A 27664-nucleotide genomic window follows, 5' to 3' on the forward strand; every position below is an offset into this window, starting at 1 on the left:
TTAGCAAAGAGATAATTTGTAATCGAAAGCACATGACTAAGAAGATACGAAGGATATTCAATTTAGGTGAATTAAATGTCTATGACAAAATGCAATAAGAATTTGTTTAGCGTAATATCATCAAAACGACACCTAAGAGAAACGAATCGCAGAAGGATCTACAACAAAGTTCATAGATTACGCATTTCAATGTTTTTTTGCTTATTTCTGTTCATCTGAAGAAACTTAACCCTTTTTAATCCCACTGTTCCCAAGTGGGAACAATTTATTTTTATCAATTTTTGTCTGTAAATTATTTGTTGTGGATTTATTTCGTTTTTTTTTACAATAAGGACCTGCTACCAGCCCATATGCTACTACTAAAACCCTCTTGAGCTCCTTTGTGGCTAAACGGTTAGCGTACAGCCTTTGGCGTGGGAGACCCGGGTTCCATTCCTGGCGGAAGTTCATGTGGTTCGGATTCCACGTTAATTGGTAGGACCACGTCTCATATAGCCTCGCTGCTGAAAGGGACGATAAACTAAAATCAATAATACTAAAATCCTCAAAATATATTAAATGAGGTCAGAATCAATAAGTTTAGAAAAATTAAGAAATTCTGACGCAAAAATAACTTGGGATTAAATGGGTTAATAACATTTTATCTACGTTAGTGGCACAGATTGAATCACATCTTAGGGAGTGAACTAAGTTTCTTAGGAACGTGCAGGCACATACATAGGAATAACTAAGAGGAATACTCGTAGCAAAGGACATATTAAAGATTCTCAAAATTAAAACAGCTAATTGTGATTTGTACAGACATTTATTGAAAAGTGAAGGTACAAAATATAAAGTATTGGTATTGCAGAACGCAAAGTCACGCAAAGAAAAAACAAGCATCGGTGTCATCTGTATACCATATGAAGTAGTTTAGTTTCTGTCCTGATATTTTAGATTAATGTTGAAACCGGGAGTTCTTGTACTTCCAGTTTTAGTAGAGATGGAATATATTCTTGTGACAATGTAACGACCGTGGTTTAAACCGGAAGTGGTTCATTTGAATAGAGGGTCAAGAGAGAAGATGGTGTGTATTCTTAGAATGCTAAATCGATTCCAAAAACCTGCTGATCGTTATTTGTTAACTTCTTTTTGTTCTATGTGGACCAATATTGAAACCGGAGGTTGTAGTGAATGTCTATCACTTCCAATTTTACTAGAGAGTTAAAAATGTATAAGAAATGTATTGTTGGGATGTTTAATTGATAACACAAAAACACTTCTCGCTATCCATTACTGTTTTTGCTCTATAGTGATCAGCGTTGAAACCGGAAATGGTTGATTTGTATACCACTTCCGGTTTGAATCTCACCTCCATCAAGGAACTTTATTTCTAACTTCTGACCCTCTCCACCCTGTCCAAAATTGATCCTGATATTTCAAGTAGTTCTCGAGATGTTTGTCTCTTGGACGAATGGACAGACACAGACAGACAGGGTAAATATATAACAAAAGAGTTTTCATAAATCCAACTCTTTCAGAATTAAAATTTCAAATCCGAAGTACCATCTTCATGTATGGAGATTCCTAATCGTCAAAGTCTACAATTGTTTTCATCTATATAAACCAATAGTTTGTGGCAACATTATTTCCTGCAGTTCAAACAAGTTTAAAATCGCGGGTTGGCGAAACCATAACAACATGTGAAGATACTCTTGTCCGATAATAAGGGTAATCGTTTGTTTTCCAAGAAATATATAGAAGACAAAGACATTCTTAATTTTCAGTTATAAACGAACTGGGGCTTTTGTGAATGAAACATTGTTAGGGTCATCAAGTCAAGGAGGCTCAGGTGAGCAGGTGATGTAGTCAGGATGGAAGAAAGTAGGAACGCTTTCAAAGTCTAAACTGGAAGAGCAATCGGAAAATGACCATTAGGAAGACCTAGGCGTAGATGGGAGGTCAACATTAAGATGGATCCCGCAGAAAGAAGAATACAAAGTAGAAACTGGATCCATTGCCTAAGGATAGAAGTAAATGGAGAGGAGACCTTTTGTGAACGTGGCATTGAACCTCCGCGTTCCATAAGCCATAGAGCGAGTAAGTTAGTTAAACGAACTCAGGAAGGTGAGAACGTAATGTAATATTGGTAAACGGAAGATCCTTTAAATTCTCATTTTCATAATGTGTACCAAATTATGATATTAGAATAATTAATTAGTTTTAATGGTAGTATATAACGCAAAAAACTCAGTCTGATATATTACACAATATATAGAAATCTGCTCTAATCTGGAATCTATTCAGCAGAATCTTAACAGTAATACACTTACTTTTCTTAAAGCTTTAGAAATTTGAGTACAATGAAGACAAAATGTGTGTCAAATGATTCAGTTAATGAAAATAAGCTTTACTCTAGTGTTCGGTTCTACGTACAACTAAGCAACGACGCAAAGTTATTCATTATATATATATATAATGTCTATGGAATTGACACTAGTAATCGATTATTCACAATTAATTACAATGATGATTATGGAAGTGAGAGCCGGAACTTCAGAGACGAACGTTGACAGTTGCTTCGTAGCATGCCAGCATTCTTCCCAGTTTCGAAGGTACAACGCGAATTTTAAATTGTCCGCTTGCAAAATGTCTCGGAAGACCTCGAGGCATTCGGGGAACGTTGTATAGAATTCTTGGAAGCTTGTAGGTTCCCTAGAAAGAGAAAAAAAGTAAAATAAGTTAATCGGCTGAAGAGCTTTGAACGTCTTGTCTTTTACCTTTAAGCTCTTATTATCCGTAGATGAGTAGGCGTCGGCATCAGTGGCGGATCTAGAATAGTGCTGTCGAGATCGGTTTTTGAAAAAAGTGAAATTTCATAAAACCGAAGTGTCGGTTTTGAAAACCGCTTTTGCGGTTTTGGTTTCCAAAATCACATTTGCGGTTTCGGTTTTGAAAATCGTATTTGCGGTTTTCGGTTTTCCGAAAACCGGTTTTCTCAAAAGCCGAAAACCACAAATGTCACAAAAATTCGACAGCAGTAGTCTAGAAGGTAAATGCTGGGGAGGAGCAGCCAGACTCCAGACAATGATAGATATATCATGACTTAAATAAACTTTCAAAAATATCTATAAATAATAGCTTGAATATTTTTGCCAATCTAATAACTGAGAGGCATAGATTATATCCGCTAAGAGACCTATCTCATTTTTCAACTTTTTCAGGAACCAAGTTTAAAGAATTTATCATACTTAATTCCATTGTGTTCTTTTAACATTTATTATCTCCTTCGTCTCAGGTATATCAAGAAATTACTTCCAAAGTCATGTGATGAATTTGTTATAAGTTTTTACATAAGTCAGTATTTCACCCACTTTTAATTTTAAAAATGAGATACGCCCATTTGTCAGACATACTGTATATAATGCTTGTAAGCTCTAAATCAAATACAAGATATGTTTACAACAGACTAAAATACTATATCTCGTATGTCTAACCATTCTTACGAAGCTTTTCTAAAACCCGTCTCCGATTTTACGAAACACCATTCAGTGAAGTATTAAGAAACAAATGGGAATAAATGTTAAAAGTGGAAACCTTTTTCGGATACACTAGTAAGCAGTTTAGATAGATTTTTACATTCCGCGAAAATTTATTCAGCGGCGTATCTAAAAAGATAGCGGGGTAACATGAACTAGATCTTAGAAGGGGTTCTAAGAATTTTAATGAAAGATAGGTTTGTTCCATCCAAAATAGGTAAGACTTTCTCCGGAGGGCTACTCTGTTTGAAATTTTCTGCTCAGTCGCAGCAGAAGCATGCCGGAACACTACCTTATACTGTATAAACTTACGTCGTTTCCCTTCCGAATCATTTCTTCGGAAATTATGTCAAGAAGGATCATTTCTATCAACACGAAACAAACGCTATGGAAGTTTGCTCCTGGCAAAAAAGAATGCCTTTTCCGCTTGAATAGGTAAATATTTCAAGAAACATAAGTGTGATTGTAACGATTACGGAAAGGTTGAGAAGCGAGATATTTCATAAACTGTTTTAAGTCAAATAAAATTTAAATTTTGGTTTGGTTTCTATCGTCATTCGAAAAAAATTCGAGGTAGGGGGAGGGAGTTATCCCTGCAAGGAACAAAAATTTTCTTTTCCACGGAGGATAGATTTTTGTCACGGGGTAAATCTTGGCATTCTTCCCACCAATTCATACACTGGAATTTGCTGTATATACTAAGGGCCTATTTCTCAAAACTACCAGTCTTGTAATAATAGTGTGAAACTCTTAGAAGCTATTGGTAACAAAGATTCACAACGTAAGCGAATTATTTTGTGTACTATTTTATTAATTAAATTATTATAGAGAAATAATATTAATAAGTATTTATGTGAAATTTATACATTTTATTTTCATTACCAAATAGATTTTTTGAGGGCGCATCGGACATTTGCCTGGTGGGCCAGAGCCTACGTTAACTGTAGGTCTTATCGTTCGCAACCCCCTTAAAACTGGTGTAATGTGGGCCGTGGGGCCGTTGCCACAGCAACCACTGTTGCCATAACAACGAATCCTGTCGCTGCGCGTCAATCTACAACTGATTGAGAAAAAAAAAATCTGCAACAAAAGTGATGCACAGAAATAAGTCGTGAGTGGGAACCCTTCACCCCTGGTGGGGATGTTCATGAAGCTATCAGCTTATGCCTAATTACATTGGAATATAATTTCCATTTCTTAATTTCGAACATACTAGGTTCGATCGACACGAGAAAACTTTTTATCGGACTTCTAAAGAAAATAAAATAAAATAAATAAATACATGACCGTGTTTATTACATATAGAATTCCCAGTCACGACCCCCCTTCCAGTTTTATTAAAAAATAGAAGAAGAAGATGAAGAAAAGAAAAAAGAAGATAGAAGAGGAAAGATGTAAAGTAAGAAGGTGATAAAGGGGAAGCTGTTACTAGATATTTTAAGGAATATGGTAAAGGAAAGTGAATAATTATCTAATTGTGATCATTTCCAATAGCTATTAGGTGAATATCTGGTATTAACGTGATCAACAGTAGACACATGTTAACTCATACATCCCCGACCTAGCTCCATCTGACCCCAACTACCAAATTATCCCAATCTAGCTCGGAGATAGATGAGAAAGTTTAATTTTACCGTTTTTTCAATATTTCCAGAAGTTCTAGACTAATATTCAATATTTAAAAAATGAACGACGAAGTTGATGGCATGTTAGAAACGACCATAAAAAAAAAAAATCAGAGTATCACATATGTGTCGAAGATTTTGACTTTCACAGTTCTCTCATGATGATCATTCGTTCAGGCTACTTCAGTCCTTTTTACTTCCTTCATAGAGCCAACTTAAGTTAGTATTAACATTCAATGAGTTCAATTGATAACTACCAATAATTATAATAAGTCACATATGTATGACAAGATAATTGGTGCACTTAATACTAAACCTACATTTCACTCACACACACATTCATACAGGACAATGTATACTTCGGGTTGTATTTGGTTGAATTAAACTAACCTAACTACAATGCTATAGACATTTATTACATTTCAATAGAAGAAGATGTAGTTTGACATAACAGAGAAAAAATTTAATACATGAAAAGAATGTTTCATAAACATGCACAGAAATTCGCTACTTTCAACAAGATCAAATAACACATTTCTCTTTTTATATATATATATTTTAAAAGTTGGATTACATGAAAAAGAATTAAAACCAAAGACGAGACAAGAAAAAAATTCAAGAGTCAATATATATTTAAAACTCAGTGCAATGAATATATATCATTGCAGGAAAAGAAAAAAAATAATTGGTTAATCATTAAAAAAAAAAAAACTTTAGTAATATTTTATTGAGTCTTTGTCTCAATAGGAGACGTATCGACAGTTTTATGAGTCTTTGTTCTCACGTCGATAATAGCTCCCTTTTTTTTTTTCAACTCTCTTTACGCACTGTGGTTTGTGTCCATGAGAGTATTCAATTGTTTTTATTTTAACTATAGACAACTAATTGCTTCATATCACATATATGTATATCTATATTTCTCATTTCGTCACTCGACGCACTTTATCTAAAATTTCAAAGTTTGTCAATATTAAGGAAAACTTATCAAATCCAGTCACAGATATTGGGAACATATTTCCATATTCCGGTATTCACATTAACTTATTAAACAGATTTCAGTTCGTTGAATTTAAGATCACTAAATTTTTCCCTAGTATAGATCTTATAGTCAAAAAATTCTAGATACTGAATAGTTTGGTGTCCGACCGTAGGGGAAGGATTTGTTCCATGTTTTACTGATGGAAAAAGTCGTTGGAGGGGCGCACTGTTTCGTAGGTTGCTAATTTCACTCGCAAAGTAAATTTGGGTAAGGATTAGGGTTATTCTTATTTATCTTACGACCCGCTACTTGTTTTATTCACATGCAGTATTTAACATTATATTCCACTTTAATAGTTACAGAAATTAATAACAACTCAACAAAAAGTAATTTATGACAATTTACGCGGTAATACTATATATCACAAATAGTTGGTTAATACCGGGTGTCAAAAATCTATGGCAACCTAACGAGACCAGGGTAAATATCGAGCCCATTACATACATACTCGCATATATATATATATATATATATATTCATATTAATCAATACAATAACTTTCACTTTAATATCTATCTTAATATTTCGTCGACGTTTAAATTCTACATAACCGTTCATATTCGACAAGTATTCATATTTTATAAATATTTATATTTATTTGGCTCAAAGACAAAACAAAAACCCTGACTATCAAAATTCACCTTTTTCCTTCATAAGGTTGCAACATTGTATTTTATATGTATAAACCCGATAATCAATAATCATTTTCAATTTACTAAAGATCCGCGTATATGAAAAAAAAATGTTGGTGTTATTTAATAAGTTGACATAAGAAGTGGAAAATGCAACAAATAGAGCAGGCACGTAACTTTTAAAACTATGTAAGTACATATATAGATGTATATACAAAAAAAAATCAATGTTATTCGAAACTAGTGGGCCCAAACTATTAATACATACACACTATATGACCAATCAATAGAAATAAAAACCAGAAATCAGTAATCAATTGATATAAGTTGTATGATCAATGAATAACAAAGGTCTCTAGGAATCTAAAAGCATAGTGTACCTTCCCATCAATTTCTCCCGTGGTGGATTGAATATCGCGGAAATGGTCCTGAGTTGTGCTGCAATACCTCCACGAATTGCATCCCTCGATGTCTCAGTTAGTACATACGATTGAAATAAGTTATATGAATATTGTACGTTTTCATGAGTTTCAGAAACCAGGGGGGGGGAAGGTTAAAAATTTTTTAAAAAAAAACTCGAAGTAATAATGACACAGAGAGAGAGATAGAAAAGAAGGAAGACGAAGAATAGGGGCGCCAAAGACTTAAGTGGGAAATAACTAACGCTACAAAGACAGAAGTCGAATTTCACTCTCAACAAATCCTTAGCCAAAATATTATTAAAATGCCAAAAGGGTGGTCTACTCAAATACGTAGACTCGATGAGCGCCCTGCTGCCAAGGAGCAAGTCTGTGTCTTGTAAATAATAACTTCACAAGTTATTGCTTGTAAAATTATTATCTAGTAACCGTATCCGGCCCAAACCAACAGGGTCCCGAAAATCGTCCGGAAGGTTGGAGTAGGCGTTAATCTAGGATTTCAAAGAAAAGAAAAAAAAATCATCCGACCACTTGGAAACTAGAAGATTCCAGAATAGTAATGAAATTAGAGTAATAGCTAAGATATCCCTAATTAGTGATTTGCCAAAATTAAAAAAAAATTAAATAAACTGAATTTTGGATCGGTGATTTCAATAACCCAAACATCACCGATGGCTACCCCGCGCAGACATGCCACAGTCTGGGACGTCGTTAATTTCCCTCATCTAATTAAACTAAGAAAAGACATGAAAATACTTAAGGGGACTAGGGGTCGACGTCCGGGTACGCTAAATTTAGTAGCAGTTAATTTAATCGGATAGTCCGAACTGAGTTATATGAACACTGCACAATAAATAAATAAGGTAAGCAACAAAACAAAAAAAAATCTCGGAGAGGCTATGAATGTAAAAGGTACAACTGACCGAAACCTGTACTTTTCGATGATCACAGGAAATAGCAGTTGGTTTGCTTAATTATCATTTCTGTCAACCTTTAGAAGTAATTCCCATATGATACTACTCTATCTATTGAAAGGCTTAAGATCTGGGGCTGTTATTATGAGGTACATAAATGCAAAGTAACACACAATTCCCAACTATAATTTACTATCCAAGTAGCAAACTCGGTTGGATGAATGCACCGGTGTAGAAGTCTAAACGCGAGAGATATTTTTTTTTTCTTTCTTCGTAAACACACTCGTATTTTCACTATATAAAATTCACTAGGCCTATTCATTTAACTATAGGGGTCATCATCTCGTTCACATTATATATCATATTATTAACATTTCATTACATTCATTCATTATATACTAATTTTCGCACGAAATAATATTTTATAAACACCCTATTTCGTACATTTTCACGCAGGCCATACACATATTTACATTACGCAGTAATAAATATATATATATATATAACTATCACAATCTATCACGCTCAAACCACCACACGATCACATTCATCGAACCACGTACTCTTTATTTCGAAGCACCCAAATTGTATTTACTTTGCAGGTTTAAAAAAAAATCATACATGTATTTACGGAAAGTTAAATTGTCAACGATTAATCTATTTCTGATTTGTTGATAAAACTGAAGCAACAATGGAATTTTCTACAGCCACGGGAAAGAAAAAGAATTTAATACTACATTTTTAAACAAACAGTAACAGCATATGGGTTTTACTTCTATTAAGAAAATAGGTGTTCTTTATTTCAGCGGATTATTCATTTACTATTGGGCCTAGCAAACTGAAATTTTCAGTACAGTAAGATCTCATGCTATCTTATATGAAGGTATACTCATCCGAACCGAAAACCATGTCCACGGGAAGTAATTTGAGAATAAATGTCCAAAATCAAACAATCTAAATCACTAAGTCATGCGATGTCGTAATGTCAACAAACAATTGACTACCGAAAACTGACGCTATGGCGCTGTAGTGGAGGCATAATTTACCGTGTACTGAAATATATACTTGTACTCATTAATCAGAAGTTTAATATTTACTCTGGTTTATTTATGTTAGAAAAATGGTACTAAATTAAAGCATATTTATACACTGTCCAAATCGAAAATTCACACACTCACACAAACCTACTATCTACATACACCACTATTAGTATTATACATAAAGACAACTAACTAAACTAAACATGCACCATTTAGTTACATGCACGTTGACGAAAATAACCTAACACATTAGATTTAAAATACATTACTCCCTCGTCGATATATACAGTCGGCTCTATTTAATTTAAAGGGGGTCAAAAATGAGAAAGGTAACACTAGGTCTAATTGACCTGACCAATTGTTTACATAATGATTGCCAAAAATTGATGCCCGGGGGGCACCTTAACGAGGTTTATGGAGGGACCCTTCCCCTGAAAGGGGAAAAGGCCCTAAAACGAACAATAACTAACCCATTCCCCCGCTAGAACTGGTTCAATTTGGAAAAGGGGATAGGAGCCCTTTTAAGCTAACTTAAGCTGCCATTATTATTATTCACTTTACAACCATCAAACCTACGTACATGCGATTACTGAATAAATAATAGAAAGTCACATTTAATTAATACACGAACAACATGCACCAAACAGGTCGTAATTTCCCTAATCCCTACTTGAGTTTGAAATAAAAAAAAGTAAAGTCACTCTTTCACTGTTGTCTATTCTCGGTAGGCAGCAAACATGGCTTCCTAGCAAACAGAACTGGAATTTGTTATTTCACTGAATTGCAGCTTCTTTACCAAAATTTGCGGATTTTTCGGGCTCCTATTCTGTTGTAAATCTTTAACTATTGGATTACATTATATGTTACCTTAGTTGTCCTTGGAAATTGGAATTCTTCCCGAAAAATATGTAGCACAAAATTCACAAGCTGCTCCTTGTAGGGTGTCTTCGATTGTTCTGATAACATTGCGCCGAAAAAGCCAGAGGTAAGAGAATTCCTCCAATCAGAACGAAAACTTTAGCCGCGGAAATTACAAAGCAAATAGAAATTTGGCAAATCCAGATATAACCGGATCTGAAAGTGACTATGGACTAGTGAGAGGGGGTGAGGGAAAGATTAGGTACCTGGCCAAAATCTACATTGGTCTGAAATTAAGGAAATTTATATCCAATAACGGAACTATGTTCCGGTATGACGTCAGAATGATAAACCTTGTAACTATTCAAGTTATATATCCGTAAATGGGATTTACACTTAATCAAAATATAAATAAATATATTATACAGTGGGAATATGGTTACTAACAAAACCTTTGGGTTTATTATATTTAATTCGAAGTAAAGAGAGTAAATAAATTGTGTAACTAAACCGAAATTGAATTAAAAAAAATTACTAGGTACAGGGTGCGTAAAAAAAAATTGCCATTACTTTCAACTGTAATGGTATATTACAGTTTTCCCCGGCCCATTAACAAAATTTTGTTAGAATAACAAAATTTTGCTAATTGGGAATACTAACTAATGATGCTTGTTAAGTTAACACACTCATTCATCCCATTCAAACGTTACCAGTCACTCTAGGACAGTATATTATACCTACTTGGGGTATTGCGCAAGTAATTCACTACGTTTATCTTCTGTACAATTGAAAATCTTTAAATTTCGAAAATTGTGAGTTCCGATACTTTTTTTTTTTCAGTAGTGTTCATATAGCAATAGAACGGACAGAAGTTATAACTGAGAAATCGACAGAGACAATTCGTAAGGCTTCAGCCTTCGACTAGTATATCTGATGACATTAGGCCGCAGTTTCCCGTCTATCACTGCCATTTACTATTGTTCTAGGCTCACCGTTACCACGCACTTGCGAAGGGACTGAATTCTGGGGTCGATTTACATTATGGTTACTATTATTCTGACTATTACCGTTCTCCCCTCTTCCGTACGCCCTGTTAAAATTCCTCCTGGTGTTATCGCCCCTGTCCGGGTTCGATGCCATGTTGGTACGGTCATAGGGACGATAACTCCGGCGATTGTTGAACATGGGCCGATTCCTAAATAGTCGCTGGCCATTATTGTTGTTTTCTGAGCCATACCCACTAGGATAACGAGATCCAGCTTGGGTATAACTCAGGAAATCTGTCTGGCAACTTGCCGTTACCTTCGTCTTCGTCGGTTTTAGAATTTTTGCCTGTCGGGCGAAGTATCGTTTTGGTGGACCACCAACTTCCTTGCCGCACAAGGCAGCTAAACGTGAGGTGACCTCTCGCACCGTTTGGCACAAGTGGGACGCTATGGCCCGGGACTCATCGGGTGGAAGAGCGTTAACTATAATATCTACAAGTTCAGCCTGAGAGGGATGTTCAGCTATCTGATAATATAGTTCGATAATTTTCCAAGCATAGTCCAAGAGGGACCCATACTTGGAGCGATCATACCGGAGTGATTGTAAGTTTCTCTTTTGGAGCCGTTCGATGTGCTCATTACAATATTCTTCTTTAAAAAGAATCAAAAAATCACTAAACGTTCGGATTTGGTATTTAACCGAAGCAAACCATGCGCCCGAAGCGGCGATCAAACATTTTTCAACTATCTGCAGGCGTTCCCCATCAGTAAGTTTATACATGTCTAAATATTGCTGCAGTCTCCGCAGGAAAACTTGAGGTAACCCGTTAGTAATGTTCCCATCGAAAGTGGGAAAACGTTCAATATCCCGGAGGGAAACTTTAGAGCTCATACTATACGGGGCAGGAAAATAATCCAGTGGAATCAACGCGTTATCCTGAGCAGTTGGGGTTGTCACCGGATTTGCCACCGACGGAGTGGTCACTGAACTGAACGCTCCCATATGACCAAGAGAGGTTTTGTAATTTGTGTTGACCATGTAAGGTTCAAACTTAGGACCCACCACGGTAGTAACCGACGGTCCGGCACATCTCCTTTCCCCTCCTGGCAGCACGCTGTACGATTGTACCATTCCAAAGGTAGAGTGAGCATTTACGCTAGTGACTGTTGTAGTCACAACACTCGACTGCATCGGTACATCAAAATTACTCAACCATGATTTCGAGGTTGGCTGATGCGGGGGGCAATACATTGCTGTGTCCCGTGCATCAGGCAACACTTGACTCTTACCCGGGAGGACGTTACTTCTTTCTGGGAGAATTTTCCCTGGAGAATCGCCATCAGGAAAAGGATAGGAGATATCAGGCTTGGCGATTTGCAATTTAGTAATATTCCCCTTAATACCGTCTACTTCGGTTTGAATTCGACTAATTCTTTGGTCAACCGACTCTAGTTTAGATTCTATTGATAGGTCGGATATTACAACATTCAATCTACTTATTTCAGCCTGCTGCTGTTCAACTTTTTGTTCGATGTCACCAAATCTTTTGTTTGTACTCTCAAACCTTATATCTATTTCGTTGAATTTCTTATTTGTTTCGTCTCTGAGCTGCTCGGTGGACTGTTGGGCCCGGTATCTAACCTGCTCCAGTTCAGTAGATGTTTGCTCTTTCAATTTGCTCATCGAAGAAGCAAAGTCCAAACAGATCTGGTCAATTTTATTGTTTAATACCTCGAATCGAGCGTCGGTCTCTCGTTTCGAGGTATCAAACTTCTCATTTATTTCACGTCTCATTTCTGCATTCTCACGCCTCATTTCTGTATTATTTTGTTCCATGTTAGTGAATCTTTCGTTCATCATCTCCATCATCTGGCGAATTAATACAGACGCGTCAGACCCTCCAGATGACATTCCTTCCTTCGGGTTTGCCGTCTGATCCCGAGAATCACTTTGATTTCCACTCTTTTCCTCATCGTCGAGGTCAGATATCTCCGCTGGAGATATTTGGCCTCGGTCCTTTTCACAGTCCTCACAATATTTTTCTATTTCGCCGGTTTGAACTTTTTCTGCATTTTCAGCAGTATCGTCCAAATTGGAACAAGCAAAGTGGATCCATTTTAGTCCACAACCGGTACATCTTATAAGTCTCCGCGGGGCGCGAGATCTTTTCTCTTTTTCGTTTAATGTGCATTGAGTGCACGTGACATCACACTCGTCCTGTGACACAACCTTTTTTGTTGCCATAGTTTTGAGACACTTTACACTTTATAAAAGACAAGATATATATATCAGAAATACACATATACTATAAAATACTTATTCGCTATCCAGACAAGTATTATTCATAAATTAAAGGACTCCCATTCTCTTTCCTTCCTTGAGACCCTTCTAGCGTTTAGTTCTATTTTAGAAAAATTTTGACACTCCTTCTCTTTTTCCCCCTTAGAAAAGGAAACAAAAATGACAAAGTAGCCAACAACTCTACTTGTTTCACTTGACTATAAAATTTCTCGTATTAATTTCAATGTTGTAATCAATTCAACATGCCTTCAACCTCACTCTTTAACATTCTTAAAAAATTTCAAATCTATCGGTCGCCATTTAAACGGAGATCCGTTGCCATGGGAACAAGCGTTGCCATGACAACCATTCTTGTCGCGGTTCACCAATTCAAACTGATTGGCATGATAACTGGTATTATTCAATAAGCATTTTCAGATCCGTTACCACAGCAAACATGCGTTACCATGGCAACAATCCTGTCACGGTCGCCATTCTAAAACTGGTGTAATGTGGGCCGTGGGGCCGTTGCCACAGCAACCACTGTTGCCATAACAACGAATCCTGTCGCTGCGCGTCAATCTACAACTGATTGAGAAAAAAAATCTGCAACAAAAGTGATGCACAGAAATAAGTCGTGAGTGGGAACCCTTCACCCCTGGTGGGGATGTTCATGAAGCTATCAGCTTATGCCTAATTACATTGGAATATAATTTCCATTTCTTAATTTCGAACATACTAGGTTCGATCGACACGAGAAAACTTTTTATCGGACTTCTAAAGAAAATAAAATAAAATAAATAAATACATGACCGTGTTTATTACATATAGAATTCCCAGTCACGACCCCCCTTCCAGTTTTATTAAAAAATAGAAGAAGAAGATGAAGAAAAGAAAAAAGAAGATAGAAGAGGAAAGATGTAAAGTAAGAAGGTGATAAAGGGGAAGCTGTTACTAGATATTTTAAGGAATATGGTAAAGGAAAGTGAATAATTATCTAATTGTGATCATTTCCAATAGCTATTAGGTGAATATCTGGTATTAACGTGATCAACAGTAGACACATGTTAACTCATACATCCCCGACCTAGCTCCATCTGACCCCAACTACCAAATTATCCCAATCTAGCTCGGAGATAGATGAGAAAGTTTAATTTTACCGTTTTTCAATATTTCCAGAAGTTCTAGACTAATATTCAATATTTAAAAAATGAACGACGAAGTTGATGGCATGTTAGAAACGACCATAAAAAAAAAATCAGAGTATCACATATGTGTCGAAGATTTTGACTTTCACAGTTCTCTCATGATGATCATTCGTTCAGGCTACTTCAGTCCTTTTTACTTCCTTCATAGAGCCAACTTAAGTTAGTATTAACATTCAATGAGTTCAATTGATAACTACCAATAATTATAATAAGTCACATATGTATGACAAGATAATTGGTGCACTTAATACTAAACCTACATTTCACTCACACACACATTCATACAGGACAATGTATACTTCGGGTTGTATTTGGTTGAATTAAACTAACCTAACTACAATGCTATAGACATTTATTACATTTCAATAGAAGAAGATGTAGTTTGACATAACAGAGAAAAAATTTAATACATGAAAAGAATGTTTCATAAACATGCACAGAAATTCGCTACTTTCAACAAGATCAAATAACACATTTCTCTTTTTATATATATATATTTTAAAAGTTGGATTACATGAAAAAGAATTAAAACCAAAGACGAGACAAGAAAAAAATTCAAGAGTCAATATATATTTAAAACTCAGTGCAATGAATATATATCATTGCAGGAAAAGAAAAAAAATAATTGGTTAATCATTAAAAAAAAACTTTAGTAATATTTTATTGAGTCTTTGTCTCAATAGGAGACGTATCGACAGTTTTATGAGTCTTTGTTCTCACGTCGATAATAGCTCCCTTTTTTTTTCAACTCTCTTTACGCACTGTGGTTTGTGTCCATGAGAGTATTCAATTGTTTTTATTTTAACTATAGACAACTAATTGCTTCATATCACATATATGTATATCTATATTTCTCATTTCGTCACTCGACGCACTTTATCTAAAATTTCAAAGTTTGTCAATATTAAGGAAAACTTATCAAATCCAGTCACAGATATTGGGAACATATTTCCATATTCCGGTATTCACATTAACTTATTAAACAGATTTCAGTTCGTTGAATTTAAGATCACTAAATTTTTCCCTAGTATAGATCTTGTAGTCAAAAAATTCTAGATACTGAATAGTTTGGTGTCCGACCGTAGGGGAAGGATTTGTTCCATGTTTTACTGATGGAAAAAGTCGTTGGAGGGGCGCACTGTTTCGTAGGTTGCTAATTTCACTCGCAAAGTAAATTTGGGTAAGGATTAGGGTTATTCTTATTTATCTTACGACCCGCTACTTGTTTTATTCACATGCAGTATTTAACATTATATTCCACTTTAATAGTTACAGAAATTAATAACAACTCAACAAAAAGTAATTTATGACAATTTACGCGGTAATACTATATATCACAAATAGTTGGTTAATACCGGGTGTCAAAAATCTATGGCAACCTAACGAGACCAGGGTAAATATCGAGCCCATTACATACATACTCGCATATATATATATATATATATATATATATATATATATATATATATTCATATTAATCAATACAATAACTTTCACTTTAATATCTATCTTAATATTTCGTCGACGTTTAAATTCTACATAACCGTTCATATTCGACAAGTATTCATATTTTATAAATATTTATATTTATTTGGCTCAAAGACAAAACAAAAACCCTATCAAAATTCACCTTTTTCCTTCATAAGGTTGCAACATTGTATTTTATATGTATAAACCCGATAATCAATAATCATTTTCAATTTACTAAAGATCCGCGTATATGAAAAAAAAATGTTGGTGTTATTTAATAAGTTGACATAAGAAGTGGAAAATGCAACAAATAGAGCAGGCACGTAACTTTTAAAACTATGTAAGTACATATATAGATGTATATACAAAAAAAATATCAATGTTATTCGAAACTAGTGGGCCCAAACTATTAATACATACACACTATATGACCAATCAATAGAAATAAAAACCAGAAATCAGTAATCAATTGATATAAGTTGTATGATCAATGAATAACAAAGGTCTCTAGGAATCTAAAAGCATAGTGTACCTTCCCATCAATTTCTCCCGTGGTGGATTGAATATCGCGGAAATGGTCCTGAGTTGTGCTGCAATACCTCCACGAATTGCATCCCTCGATGTCTCAGTTAGTACATACGATTGAAATAAGTTATATGAATATTGTACGTTTTCATGAGTTTCAGAAACCAGGGGGGGGAAGGTTAAAAATTTTTTAAAAAAAAACTCGAAGTAATAATGACACAGAGAGAGAGATAGAAAAGAAGGAAGACGAAGAATAGGGGCGCCAAAGACTTAAGTGGGAAATAACTAACGCTACAAAGACAGAAGTCGAATTTCACTCTCAACAAATCCTTAGCCAAAATATTATTAAAATGCCAAAAGGGTGGTCTACTCAAATACGTAGACTCGATGAGCGCCCTGCTGCCAAGGAGCAAGTCTGTGTCTTGTAAATAATAACTTCACAAGTTATTGCTTGTAAAATTATTATCTAGTAACCGTATCCGGCCCAAACCAACAGGGTCCCGAAAATCGTCCGGAAGGTTGGAGTAGGCGTTAATCTAGGATTTCAAAGAAAAGAAAAAAAAATCATCCGACCACTTGGAAACTAGAAGATTCCAGAATAGTAATGAAATTAGAGTAATAGCTAAGATATCCCTAATTAGTGATTTGCCAAAATTAAAAAAAAATTAAATAAACTGAATTTTGGATCGGTGATTTCAATAACCCAAACATCACCGATGGCTACCCCGCGCAGACATGCCACAGTCTGGGACGTCGTTAATTTCCCTCATCTAATTAAACTAAGAAAAGACATGAAAATACTTAAGGGGACTAGGGGTCGACGTCCGGGTACGCTAAATTTAGTAGCAGTTAATTTAATCGGATAGTCCGAACTGAGTTATATGAACACTGCACAATAAATAAATAAGGTAAGCAACAAAACAAAAAAAAATCTCGGAGAGGCTATGAATGTAAAAGGTACAACTGACCGAAACCTGTACTTTTCGATGATCACAGGAAATAGCAGTTGGTTTGCTTAATTATCATTTCTGTCAACCTTTAGAAGTAATTCCCATATGATACTACTCTATCTATTGAAAGGCTTAAGATCTGGGGCTGTTATTATGAGGTACATAAATGCAAAGTAACACACAATTCCCAACTATAATTTACTATCCAAGTAGCAAACTCGGTTGGATGAATGCACCGGTGTAGAAGTCTAAACGCGAGAGATATTTTTTTTTTCTTTCTTCGTAAACACACTCGTATTTTCACTATATAAAATTCACTAGGCCTATTCATTTAACTATAGGGGTCATCATCTCGTTCACATTATATATCATATTATTAACATTTCATTACATTCATTCATTATATACTAATTTTCGCACGAAATAATATTTTATAAACACCCTATTTCGTACATTTTCACGCAGGCCATACACATATTTACATTACGCAGTAATAAATATATATATATATAACTATCACAATCTATCACGCTCAAACCACCACACGATCACATTCATCGAACCACGTACTCTTTATTTCGAAGCACCCAAATTGTATTTACTTTGCAGGTTTAAAAAAAAAATCATACATGTATTTACGGAAAGTTAAATTGTCAACGATTAATCTATTTCTGATTTGTTGATAAAACTGAAGCAACAATGGAATTTTCTACAGCCACGGGAAAGAAAAAGAATTTAATACTACATTTTTAAACAAACAGTAACAGCATATGGGTTTTACTTCTATTAAGAAAATAGGTGTTCTTTATTTCAGCGGATTATTCATTTACTATTGGGCCTAGCAAACTGAAATTTTCAGTACAGTAAGATCTCATGCTATCTTATATGAAGGTATACTCATCCGAACCGAAAACCATGTCCACGGGAAGTAATTTGAGAATAAATGTCCAAAATCAAACAATCTAAATCACTAAGTCATGCGATGTCGTAATGTCAACAAACAATTGACTACCGAAAACTGACGCTATGGCGCTGTAGTGGAGGCATAATTTACCGTGTACTGAAATATATACTTGTACTCATTAATCAGAAGTTTAATATTTACTCTGGTTTATTTATGTTAGAAAAATGGTACTAAATTAAAGCATATTTATACACTGTCCAAATCGAAAATTCACACACTCACACAAACCTACTAACTACATACACCACTATTAGTATTATACATAAAGACAACTAACTAAACTAAACATGCACCATTTAGTTACATGCACGTTGACGAAAATAACCTAACACATTAGATTTAAAATACATTACTCCCTCGTCGATATATACAGTCGGCTCTATTTAATTTAAAGGGGGTCAAAAATGAGAAAGGTAACACTAGGTCTAATTGACCTGACCAATTGTTTACATAATGATTGCCAAAAATTGATGCCCGGGGGGCACCTTAACGAGGTTTATGGAGGGACCCTTCCCCTGAAAGGGGAAAAGGCCCTAAAACGAACAATAACTAACCCATTCCCCCGCTAGAACTGGTTCAATTTGGAAAAGGGGATAGGAGCCCTTTTAAGCTAACTTAAGCTGCCATTATTATTATTCACTTTACAACCATCAAACCTACGTACATGCGATTACTGAATAAATAATAGAAAGTCACATTTAATTAATACACGAACAACATGCACCAAACAGGTCGTAATTTCCCTAATCCCTACTTGAGTTTGAAATAAAAAAAAGTAAAGTCACTCTTTCACTGTTGTCTATTCTCGATAGGCAGCAAACATGGCTTCCTAGCAAACAGAACTGGAATTTGTTATTTCACTGAATTGCAGCTTCTTTACCAAAATTTGCGGATTTTTCGGGCTCCTATTCTGTTGTAAATCTTTAACTATTGGATTACATTATATGTTACCTTAGTTGTCCTTGGAAATTGGAATTCTTCCCGAAAAATATGTAGCACAAAATTCACAAGCTGCTCCTTGTAGGGTGTCTTCGATTGTTCTGATAACATTGCGCCGAAAAAGCCAGAGGTAAGAGAATTCCTCCAATCAGAACGAAAACTTTAGCCGCGGAAATTACAAAGCAAATAGAAATTTGGCAAATCCAGATATAACCGGATCTGAAAGTGACTATGGACTAGTGAGAGGGGGTGAGGGAAAGATTAGGTACCTGGCCAAAATCTACATTGGTCTGAAATTAAGGAAATTTATATCCAATAACGGAACTATGTTCCGGTATGACGTCAGAATGATAAACCTTGTAACTATTCAAGTTATATATCCGTAAATGGGATTTACACTTAATCAAAATATAAATAAATATATTATACAGTGGGAATATGGTTACTAACAAAACCTTTGGGTTTATTATATTTAATTCGAAGTAAAGAGAGTAAATAAATTGTGTAACTAAACCGAAATTGAATTAAAAAAAATTACTAGGTACAGGGTGCGTAAAAAAAAAAATTGCCATTACTTTCAACTGTAATGGTATATTACACCCTAACGTCTCTCTGCGAGCACAAATGCAAATTTGTCAGTATAAAAAGCCAAATATATATATACAGTGAAACTTCAATTATCCAGATTGGTGAGTTTTGCACATAATCCGGGACAATTACGAAAACCATTAAAATAAGTTGTTATAAGATTTAAAAAAATATATACAAAAATCGTTTTTGTTTAGTGAAAAAATTAGATCTAATATACAATAAAAATAGTATCACTTTACTACTTTTTTCTTAATACACAAAATTTTAGTTAAAGCGTATTTAAAGGAACACTCTTAACCAAGGGCGCCGATTTCTCTGTAAATTTTTTTTGGGGGGGGCATTTAGATGCAGAAGGTATATATATATAAGTATGTATGAGGATTTTAAGACAAATTGCATTCAAATTATGCCAAATATTCTATATTCATAAATACAATAGGAGGTCCCCCCCCAGGATCAGCGCCCTTGCTCTTAACCCATTGATAACAGCACGTTTTCCCTTTGTTCCCAATGTACTTTGTAGGAAGCGATAACATTCAAAATAATTCCACCAAATTTAAGATCGATATTCAAACTTTGTCCAAAATCGAACTGAATCGTTAATCAGAAAATTATCCATACGCATTATCTACCCATCAATATATATATATATATATATATATATATATATATATATATATATAACGTCATTATTTGAAGTATATTTCTGAAGAGTAAAATTAAGTGTTGTCATCACTAAATGAAACACAATAATAAAACTGTATGGATCATTCTCTAATTAATTGAATTTATATTTGTGCAAAGTTTGATTATTAATCTGTTGAATTTGATTGAATTATTTGGAATAAAAAACGAAATGTTGAAGTGTTACCTCCAACGGTTATAGGCTACAGGCTAGGCTAAAGAAGACGGTGATGATGAGAAATAAATTGTGGAGTGAATAAAGTGGAAGGAAACTTGAGATCGCGGAGAAAAACATGCACACGGTGTTTATCCACAAAGCTCACTTGGCGAGAGCTAGGGTCCAACCAAGGACCTCATGCACCAGAGATGAACCCTCTATCGCTGAGCCACTGTGGCCCTTATTTGGATTATTGTCGCTCCGTTGAGGAAACGTACTGCCATTTATTGAAAATAGTCGAGCCTTTACACTCAGCTTAAATATAAATTTTAGCGTTAGTTTGAACAGGATTTTCAGCGAAATTTTTGCGAACAAATAAGTACAGCTCGCACTTTAGTCAGTTATTTTTTTCTTTCTTTTGAAACGTAATTTTTTATTTCCTTGTATCCGTTCGGATTAGTTGGCTATTTGGGAGGCTGGAGTTTGGATAAATGGAGTTACTGTATTCATGGGTGCGCGAAGGGAAGGGCAGGGTGGGACCCCAGCCCCCCTCTGGCTCACGAAAATGTATTAAATTTCTTAAGATTTTCTTAATACAAATAAAAAAATACCAAACGTAATATAGTAACCGGGGATTTGAGCCCCCCCCCTGCTACCACAACCACCATGTCTTCCATCTGTAACACGTGGTGGACGTGTCAGAGCTACGAGGTCTGCATGTGTTGTTACGTCCAGCCCTTTCAAACAACAAGTTTTAGCAACATCAACTAAACGTTTAAGATCAATTCGTCCGTTGAATTTTGGACATAGTTCAGACGCAACGAAAGAAGCAAACACTCGTTCCACTCATGCGAATGATGATCAACTTTCCGTTCTCTTGCGATTGTGGTATAAAATTTAGTGAAGATTGTGGTGGTGAGAAATGGGTCCAGTGCGTACAGTGTTTTGAGTGGTGGCATGAAACATGCACTGGATTAGATATTGTTGAGCGTTATGTTGATTTGTGTAAAGAATAAATAACATATTGCTCAGCTCGGGATAGCTAATTGGTGCTCAAATAGTTCTGAATTGTTAATTGTTCTGACATAAAAGTGAATGAACAGCGCGTAGTACATTTTTATTTTAGTTATTGTTCGTCTATTTTTATTACTTATGTTTTTGTGATCCGGGATTCCACTTTATCCGACCATTTTGGAAACGGGAGAAACTCGCCATTTTTTATGTAACAAGGAATAACTGTAAAGTTAATACAACGTAAGTGAAATTGTTGTGTTCAAACATTATACAAATAAACAAAGAATTGTTTTATTGTAATATTATTCAATACATGTGTATATCGACAAATTTTTGTTTAAAAATAAAAATGGGGTCCAAATTACCCCACACGTTAATAAAATACACATTTTATGTATAAAGGTATTTAGATACAGTGTTTCTTCCAGACATGTTTTTGGGGGGCCAGTGCCCCCCGGAGGAGACCAAAATAATACGTCTATAATGTAATAATAAATAGAATAGTACCAGCAGTGCCCCCCGGAACATTTTTCCTGAAAGAACTACTGTTTAGATATATATTAGATGCCATATAACATATATTCAAACCCCAAAACACGGCAACATGTTCATAAAAAAGTGCACTGTTCATAAAAAAAAAAGCTAAACACGTACAGGGCTCCATCAAACCTAAATGCCGCATTGTCGTTGCCCTCTTGCCAACCATACATTGGCATTATCGTATATAGCATTCAGACTTAAATTATCGTATACCACGACAGATTATTCTATGGTTGGCAAGCTTCATTGTATCCCTGAATGTGAATTTTGTCCTAAAGTAGTCATTTTACAGATAACTTAGAATATTTTCTTTTTTTACAAATCATTTTAAAAAAAGTAAATCTTTAAAAATCATTTTCAAAGAAGTAGCTATGAGATAAATAAATAAAGAAAAAAAATAATCCTTACTATAGGTAGAGGGCAGGCACAAGGTACTTGCTGTCCAGTCGTTGAGGGGCACATGATGCTTCCATTGAGAATCTTCCTCCGGCAGATGTCGTGGTAGACGCAGGAGCCAATGCCGTTGTCATAGCAGGGAACAGGAAGCCACGAGGTCCCTCCAAATGGAAGATCCACACGCTTCTTCATTTGCACGTCTACCTGTGGACAGAGGTCAAATTAAAAGAAGGAAAATGAATATTTATATAAGTGTAAAGTGCATAATAAACTTTTCAGTGGCATACACATGGCGGAATATTCAAGCACCCAAAGTAAGGGATGAATTCAGCGGGTAGCCCGGGGGGAATCTCCTCCCGAAGAAAATTCATTCCTCCCCGGAGAACTCCCAAAATTTCAGTCACAAACTGTAGAAATTACTTCATCCAATTACACTGTTCAACAACGAAAATGTAAATTGAACAAAATCAGCTAATTCTTATTGATTTTGTGGTGTTGATCACGAATTTGAAAGTTATTTTCGAATATTAGCTCTACTTTTCGTTTTACAGGCATGTCTAATAATAATGCTTTAAAAATAAATATATTCGCTTCGTTTGGGGTAAAATGTTACACTGATCCGGCAACACTGGAGAAACTATATGAACGACGCTTGGTTTCATTGTGTTCCTTATCTCAGTAGTGTTCTGCTATTGTTAGAAAAGACAGGTTTAGTGCAGTTATCAGCGTTTTGGGTGTGACGCTTTTCTGTAGTGCAGGACATAAAAATACAACTACAAGTACGCAAAAATACTGATGTTTCGAATGTATATTTTTAAATAGTTGTCGGAACTATTTCAAGTGACATTTTGAGGATTTCAATAGACAAAAATGCCGCGAAATTGTGTAAACAGTGCGGATAGCTTCTGCTACGTGTGTGGGGAAGTGACATTTTCCTCACAAAAGCAGACTATAACACCACTAATAAGAAAAGCCTATCAATATTACTTTGGTTGTAAAATTGGAGACCAAGATAAATCTTGGGCACCCCACATTGTGTGTAACACTTGTGCCAGCAATCTAAGAAATTGGATTAATGGGAAGGGGCGCTCATGCCTTTTGCAGTGCCCATGATTTGGAGGGAGCCAAGCGACCACATCAGAGACTTATTTTTGTATGGTTCCTTCCGTCAAGAAGGGAATTTCCACGAAGAAGCGGGCCTTGATCTATCTTAACATTCCTTCTGCAATGCGCCCTGTTCTACATGGAGAAGGACTACCTGTTCCTGACCCACCTAAAGAATACGATATTTTTTCTGATGATGATCAAGTAGTTGAAGCTCCTGAATCAAGTACTTCGAAGGACCCTACGTTTGTTGTAGAAGAACCTCCATGTGAACCACATAGACTTACTCAAGAGGAACTAAGTGATCTAATCAGAGACCTCTCGAAAAGCAAAGCCGAAATTTTAGCGTTACGCTTAAAGCAATGGAATTTATTGCAGGAAAAAGTAAATATTTCAATGTATCGGAATAGGGAGAAGATGTTCACTTCATTTTTTACTATGGAAGACACACTGTATGGAGGCATGTACAGATGTAAATGGTCTCATGAGGGCACTTAAAATTAATTACGAACCTACGGAGTGGAGGCTCTTTATAGATTCGTCCAAGGTGAGTTTAAAGGCAGTGTTTTTACATATTGGAAATGAACTTCCTTCAATTCCTGTAGGTTACGCAGTTCATATGAAGGAATCTTATGAAAACTAGAAACGTTTACTTCAAGCCATTAAATATTACGATTTTCAGTGGCTCATTTGTGGTGACCTTAAAGTAATAGCACTGTTGCTAGGTATGCAGTTAGGGTATACAAAGTATTGTTGCTTTATATGTGAATGGGACAGTAGAGATCGTGGATCGCATTACCGCAAAAGTGATTGGAGTACCAGAGAAACTCTTCAGCCGGGAGTGAAAAATGTGCAGCATGAACCACTGGTAGATCTAACCGAATTTTGCTTCCCCCTCTACATATTAAATTAGGTCTTATGAAAAGTTTTGTTAAGAGCATGAACCAAGAGGATGAGGCCTATAAGTACCTAAGAGGACAATTCCCTCGATTAAGTGATGCCAAAGTTAAAGAGGGTGTTTTCATAGGACCACAGATTAGGCAACTATTCAAAGATCACAAGTTCGACGAAATTCTCCAAGGTGAGGAGAAAGCTGCATGGGAAAGCTTGAAGACTGTTTGTTCACAGTTCTTGGGAAGACACCGAGCAACAAATTACAAACAACTGGTAGCAAAGTTGTTATTATGGTACGAAAATCTTGGTTGCAATATGTCTCTGAAACTCCACTTTCTTCATTCACATCTACACTTCTTTCCCGAAGATTGTGGAGCAGTAAGTGACGAACATGGTGAGCGTTTCCATCAAGATATTGCAGCCATGGAGGAGAGATATGAGGGAAAGTGGAGTTCTAACATATTGGCCGACTACTGTTGGACTATTGCAAGGGATGCTCCAGATGTAACCTACAAAAGGCAAGCCAAGTAAAGACGCTCAAAATAAAATAAACACAATCCTGTACAAGGGATCACTTGAAACTTTTGTCTACATTGCAGTGTAGTTCTTGCACAAAAAGGTATTTGTACATATTTTTCATGTTTTGATGTTAATACTGATTTTTATTACGGAATTGTTAATGTTTAACTTGACCACGGTTACTTTATTTTCTGTATCGCTGTGAAACTGGTATTTGCGCAATTTTGAAACAGGAAGTACAAGGGTATAGAAAGCTATAGGTTAGGGTACTTCTTAACTCCGAAGCTTATCACATCACAGTGAAATAGATAAAAAAAAGTGAAATGTAGGTTTTTACAAGGATTTTGCTTAAATGTTCTATAAATATTAATACATTTGTATATATACAGCTACTGTTGTACAAGGGCGTTTTTTTCACAACCTGAGCTAAGAAAATTCTTCTCTTATCATTTCCTTTCATATTATGCTTAAATGAATATAAAAATCGCAATTTCAAAGAATTTACATACTTTTGATCAAAATTTGTTGAACAGTGTTATTTGCTTTCTTTCCGTGCACGTGCAAACGAAATCTGATCTACAGCTTAATCCGATCCGATGGATCTACAGCTTAATATGGAATCCGAGCTACATGAACTCTCGCTGAGAATCGAACCCGGGTCGTCTGCTCCAAAGGTGAGTAGGATATCCACATAGCCAGGAGAGAGCTCGATAGTCAGCCCTTTCATTACCTCGCGACACGCATTGTGAATACATTCAACTAGACGTCATCAAAAGTCAGTAAAATCAATCGAGTTTCTTTCAAAGAAAAGGGAAGCTATCAGTATAAACCAAAGATAACGTAAAGAATGGACGTGCTATGCTAATGACAAGCAGCAATATCACGTACACATGATGTGAAGGAATTTGGTTTGTTTGGGATAACACTCATTTCCTCAATTAATATTCCAATATCCCCTCATACTAGTAAACAACACCTCGTGCTTTCAAGCAACCGACGGATGCCATCCCCGAGAGAACACGAAGAGGACTCCTACAACCCCTCCACCTCCAAAACTAGGTATAAAACCGGTCACTTCGAGCCAGACAACATCAGTCTATAAACAAAACTTTTCGTGCAACTTGCAAAACCAGTAATCACAGAACTGGAAACAGCAACTGTCCATCCAGACCAAAGGCCATCAACCAACAGAGAATTAGAAACATCACCTTCGAAACAGAAACACAACCAAACAACTCTTCTCGCCCTTCTCAGAGCCAGCACAGCAAAAGTCAACAATAAATTCGTCCAGATAGGGACCAACAACAACAAACAAGTGTAACAGAAGATTCCATCAAGAAAGTAATAGAAGCAGCAACCAACTACATAATAACATGGCTTACAACCGTATTAACTACTACAGGACATCTTCACATCACGAAATTAATATATGCACAAAAAATCAAGAAGAAAACAGCTGCTCCTAACACAGCAAGCATTCGAAGCACTCCGGAAGTACAGGGTGCGGCACGTAAAACCGGCCCGTCGTAATATTCTGGTATATTGTGTTTTTGGCAACACTTAAATAATCTACCTTCCTACCAAGAGATGGCGTGTCGAGATCGGGTCGACTTACGTGACCTGCAGCAGTCACGTGCAGCCGCAGCCAGCGAAACTTGTCGAAACCAGTTGAGAAAAAGGCCTCGTTGTGTTAAGCCGGGTGAGTGTCAGTGTGTGATAATGCCGTATTCGATACCCGAGTGTGTTGCCATTGTTGAAGGGTTCATTCTCACTGGATCTTTTGTGAAAACAAAGAATTTGTTTCGGGAGAAATTTCCAGGACGTTCTGTGCCAGCAAAAAGCACCATTCAGGAATTGATTGAAAAATGGCGGCGTACAGGATCGGTTCAAAATGCTCCCAGGAACAGACGACCATCTGTTTGCACACCTGAATTAAAGATGCAGGTGGAGGAGATAATGACAAGTAGTCCTCGAAAGTCAACCAGAAGATTGAGTCAACAGGTTCATGCGAGTGAGAGAAGTTGCAGACGTGTTTTAAGGGGACTGAAGTTAAAACCGTACCGGATAAGTGTTGTGCAAGAACTGAAGGAGCCTGACCTGCAGAAGAGGGCGCATTTCTGTTCATGGCTGTTGAGCAATGTTGCCAGTGGTTTCTTGGATCCACTAATGCTCATCATGAGTGACGAGGCGTGGTTCCACCTGTCTGGGTACGTAAATTCCCAAAACAACCGGTATTGGTCGACAGAAAATCCACACGCAATCCACCAGGTACCCTTGCATGATGAGAAGATTGGTGTTTGGTGTGCCATTTCCGCCACACGCGTTATTGGGCCCATATACTTTGAGACGATAGTGAACAGTGACGTGTATATGGGAATCCTGGAGGAGTTTTATACA

General features: G+C 36.0%; 1 protein-coding gene across 1 annotated transcript in view; it reads right to left on the reverse strand.

Moving 5' to 3' along the window:
- Positions 1–786: 786 nt before the first annotated feature.
- Positions 787–27664, reverse strand: part of LOC145669478 (ganglioside GM2 activator-like) — a 35873-nt gene continuing 8995 nt past the window's right edge. Inside the window, exons 3-4 of the mRNA XM_081737653.1 lie at positions 22763–22954; positions 787–2694 (exon numbers count right to left, since the gene is read on the reverse strand). Coding sequence (XP_081593779.1) covers positions 2536–2694; positions 22763–22954 — 351 coding nt within the window. The 3' untranslated portion in view covers positions 787–2535. The remainder of the gene's footprint in view (positions 2695–22762; positions 22955–27664) is intronic.

The sequence above is a fragment of the Thermobia domestica genome, chromosome 14 (assembly GCF_964235325.1).
Source record: "Thermobia domestica chromosome 14, izTheDome1.hap1.1, whole genome shotgun sequence".
In the NCBI taxonomy this organism is placed as follows: Eukaryota; Metazoa; Arthropoda; class Insecta; order Zygentoma; family Lepismatidae; genus Thermobia; species Thermobia domestica.